The sequence below is a fragment of the Maniola jurtina genome, chromosome 28, assembly GCF_905333055.1.
Source record: "Maniola jurtina chromosome 28, ilManJurt1.1, whole genome shotgun sequence".
In the NCBI taxonomy this organism is placed as follows: domain Eukaryota; kingdom Metazoa; phylum Arthropoda; class Insecta; order Lepidoptera; family Nymphalidae; genus Maniola; species Maniola jurtina.
Window position 1 is genome coordinate 5,205,597 of NC_060056.1, and position 3,932 is coordinate 5,209,528.

Below are 3,932 nucleotides of genomic sequence, written 5' to 3' on the forward strand. Positions count from 1 at the left end.
AACACTTTTTAATTTTCTAAGGTTCCGTATCACTTTGTTGTCTGTCTGTCAAGAAACCTAGAGGGTACTTCCCGTTGACCAAGAATCATGAAATTTGGCAGGTGGGATAGGTCTTATAGAACAAATGAAGAGAAAAATCCGAAAATCGTGAATATAAAGTCACCGTGTCTAAAACCTTTAAAAAATATAGTATTTATCAACCCGAAAATAAATTATTATATAATTTTTAGTGCACTATTAACATTATGCATTATGATATCGACATAAAAAATTAAGTAGTAAAATGATAATATGGCTTTAGTGCAAATGAACTCAATGCATTTTCTAAGTATAAAATGATAGAGTGGTAATCAGTAGTATCATTGTTGAGAGTGACTTCAACTGAGTGACTTCAACCCTCAACATGAGGAGCGCAACCGTCTTCCTGGTGGCACTGGTAAACAATCAAATTTTATTAAATAGTAGCTGATGCCCGCAGCTTCGCCCGCGTGGATTGGTCAGATCCCCTGCAGCATCAGGATTGAGGAGTTGGAATCCAATTTTTTTATGAAACAATGTCGCAAAGTTCCTCTATCGATTAAAAAAGAAATGACGCAAATCAGTTCAGAAATTTCGGAGATTTCGGTGCACATAGGTAGAAACCCACAACTCCCTTCTTGAAAGTCGGTTAAAAAAGTAGCCTATGTTACACCCTGGTCAATCTTCTACTTGTATGTGAAAATCCCGTTAAAATCGGTTCAGCCGTTCCGAAGATTAGCCTTTTCAAACAGACAGACAGACAGACAGACAAAAATTTTAAAAACGTGTGATTCAGGGATGGTATCGTACAAATAACCATATGACCTTAATATGCGGTAGTTATTTCGAAATTACAGACAGACACTCCAATTTTATTTATTAGTATAGATTTACGAACTTGATGATTCCCGCGACTTCGTCCCCGTGGGTTTAGGTTTTTGAAAAATCCCGCGGGAATTCTTACCTTTTACGGGATCAAAAGTTGCATATGTCAATTTCCGGAACGCAATCTACCTTTGTACTTAACAATTTAAATCGGTTAAACAGTATCCCGTGGGAATTGCTTAATTTTCCAGGATAAAACGTAAAATTTCGGGGACAGACATACCGTCCCCGAAATGTAAGGTAACTCTATACCAAACACCAAAATCAGTTAAACTGTTGGGCCGTAAAAAGCTAGACAGACAGATAGACAAACAGACACACTTTTGCAATTATAATATTAAGTATGGATTATTTCTATTGAACCCCCGTGGGGACACTTTGAGCGTCCGGGATAAAAAGTAGTCTATATTCAGCTTCGGGATGCAAGCTATCTACTTGTATCAATGACTTCTGCCAGATGCATTTGAAAGGAAGAAAGAAAATGCATTTAAGTGTGTGTCACAGATAACAAGTGTAAACTAAAAATTTATAACACCCCCGACAAGTGAAGGTTACTATGTAGTAACTAGAAAAGAGCTGATAACTTTCAAACGGCTGAACCGATTTTCTTGGATTATAGCTAAGAACACTCTCAATTAAGCCACCTTTCAAACAAAAAAAACTAAATTAAAATCGGTTCATTAGTTTGGGAGTTACGATGCCACAGACAGATACACAGATACACAGATAAACACGTCAAACTTATAACACCCCTCTTTTTGGGTCGGGGGTTAAAAACAAAGCATACTATAATGTAACATTTTCATCTGTGACACCACCCCAAATGGGTGTACAGCTCAGCATAATATAATGCCTTGCATCATGTGCACATAAAATTCAAGACGCTGATTTTCAGCCGTGACCCGGGTGACGCATTTTAGATTTTTAAAAACCCCGTGGGAACTCGTTAATTTTCTGCGTAAAAAAATTAACCTGTGTATGGACACAGTGTAACATGATGCTTGGGCCTGAGTCAGCGGACCACCGCGGCTGCCGTAGGATTTCATTTTTATGAACAGTCTGTACTACGTTCCCATATTGGTTACACGATGTCACACTAATATTATAAAGGCGAAAGTTTGTGTTATGTGTGTGTGCGTGTATGTTTGTTACTCTTTCACGCAAAAACTACTGGACGGATTGGGCTGAAATTTAGAATGGAGATAGATTATACCCTGGATTAGCACATAGGCTACTTTTTATCCCGGAATATCAAAGAGTTCCCACGGGAATATTAAAAAACCTACATCCACGCGAACGAAGTCGCGGGTATCAGCTAGTATATAATAAACTAGAGGATGCCCGCGGCTTGATCCGCGTGGATTTGTTTTTTTTTTTAAATACTGTAGGAACTCTTTGATTACCCGGGATAAAAAGTAGCCTATGTCCTTCCCAATGTGTCCCAAGTCTGTACCAAATTTCATTAAAATCGGTTCAGCGGTTGGGCCGTGAAAACGTAGCAGACAGACAGACAGACACACTTTCGCATTTATAATATTAGTATGGATTTATATCTCCCACCTTAGGAAAGGTACCTTATATCTCCTAAATCTATGTCCTTCCCTGGGATGCGAACTATCTCTGTACATTTCGTCAAAATCAGTTTAGCGGATGGACCGTGAAAAGCTAGACACACTATCGCATAATTTGTTAGTATGGATATAGATGGATATTTTTGGATTTGTCTTGTTCCAGACTGTGTCCTTCACCTTATTCCTGGAATCTTCCACGGCTGCCGTGGACTCAACAACAAGGGCAGCGGTCCAAGTTAACGAATCCGTAAAACGATTCCTTGATAAAGCTGTGTCATTGAATGAAAGGCTTGCAACCGACGCTATAGAATATGTAGACGAAAATATCCTTACAGCTAAAGGAAAAGCCAAAAAAAGTTTAATCCAAGTTAGTGTTTGGTTGAAGTTAGCATTAGAAGTAGTCCAAGTATTGCACTTAAAAATGAATGTCGCTTTGAACAGTGGTTCTAGTGTGGCTCTCGAAATAGTCTCAACTCAGCTATCCGTATCTTTAGCAGCAATAAAAGCCCAATGGCCACCATTGAGAGAAAGTCTTCCAAATGGCGAAGTCAAGGAAGAATTGAACAAGAGAGCGAATATCATCTTTGCTAACTCGGATGTAATAGATGCAACACTTAAAGGTGTATCGTGCTCTGCGAAGTAAGAAATGGAGTAAATAAATAATGACTATGGAAACCAAGCTAACTACCAAGTTTACTAACTTAACCAAGATTATATATTATTTTTCAGTAGGTACTTTACGTCTTATTAAGTACTTACTTTGTTATAATTTTGTTTTAACATTGTTACTGTTATGAATTGTTTTACTTTAATTGTTATAAATTAGTTCATTACATTTTAAATATCTACTTTCAATGAAAAGTTTACTAAAATAAATAAATTACATTCCAAAACTTAATTAGTTTTATTTAACTTTATTCATTAAGCTTGTATAAAAGCTGTGAAGCTAAGGCCAACTATCGCTAGTGTTTGTTACACTCATAGCACTGCAGACTTTTTGAATTGTACCTACATTCTGTTTGAAAAAAATAAAAAACGGCCAAGTGCGAGTCAGACTCGCGCACGGAGGGTACTCGGGTATTTTTTCCAACATTTTGCACCTTAAATTAAAAACTATTATGCATAAAAATAAATAAAAATCTGTTTTAGAATATGTACAGGTAAAGCCCTTTCATATGATACCCAACTTGGTATAATTATCTTACTTTGAATATTGAAACACATTTTAATTTTTTTTAATGATGCAACCACAAATTCATGGTTTTCGGATTTATTCCTTTACTTGCAAATTTTATGATTCTAGGTCAACGGGAAGTACCCTATAGGTTTTCTTGACAGACACGACGGACGGACCGACAGACAGACACACAACAAAGTGATTCTATAAGGGTTCCGTTTTTCCTTTTAAGGTTCGGATTGGTTCCATACCATCGAACTCAAGACCTCCCACTAATAAGA

The 3,932-nt window shown here is 37.1% G+C and overlaps 1 protein-coding gene across 1 annotated transcript; it reads left to right on the top strand.

Moving 5' to 3' along the window:
• The first annotated feature begins 371 nt into the window (after positions 1–371).
• LOC123879608 lies at positions 372–3,294 on the top strand. The gene is made up of 2 exons (XM_045927399.1): positions 372–436; positions 2,638–3,294. Exons 1-2 carry the CDS (start codon positions 404–406, stop codon positions 3,115–3,117), a joined length of 513 nt encoding a protein of 170 aa, XP_045783355.1. The 5' UTR covers positions 372–403; the 3' UTR covers positions 3,118–3,294.
• Positions 3,295–3,932: the final 638 nt, after the last annotated feature.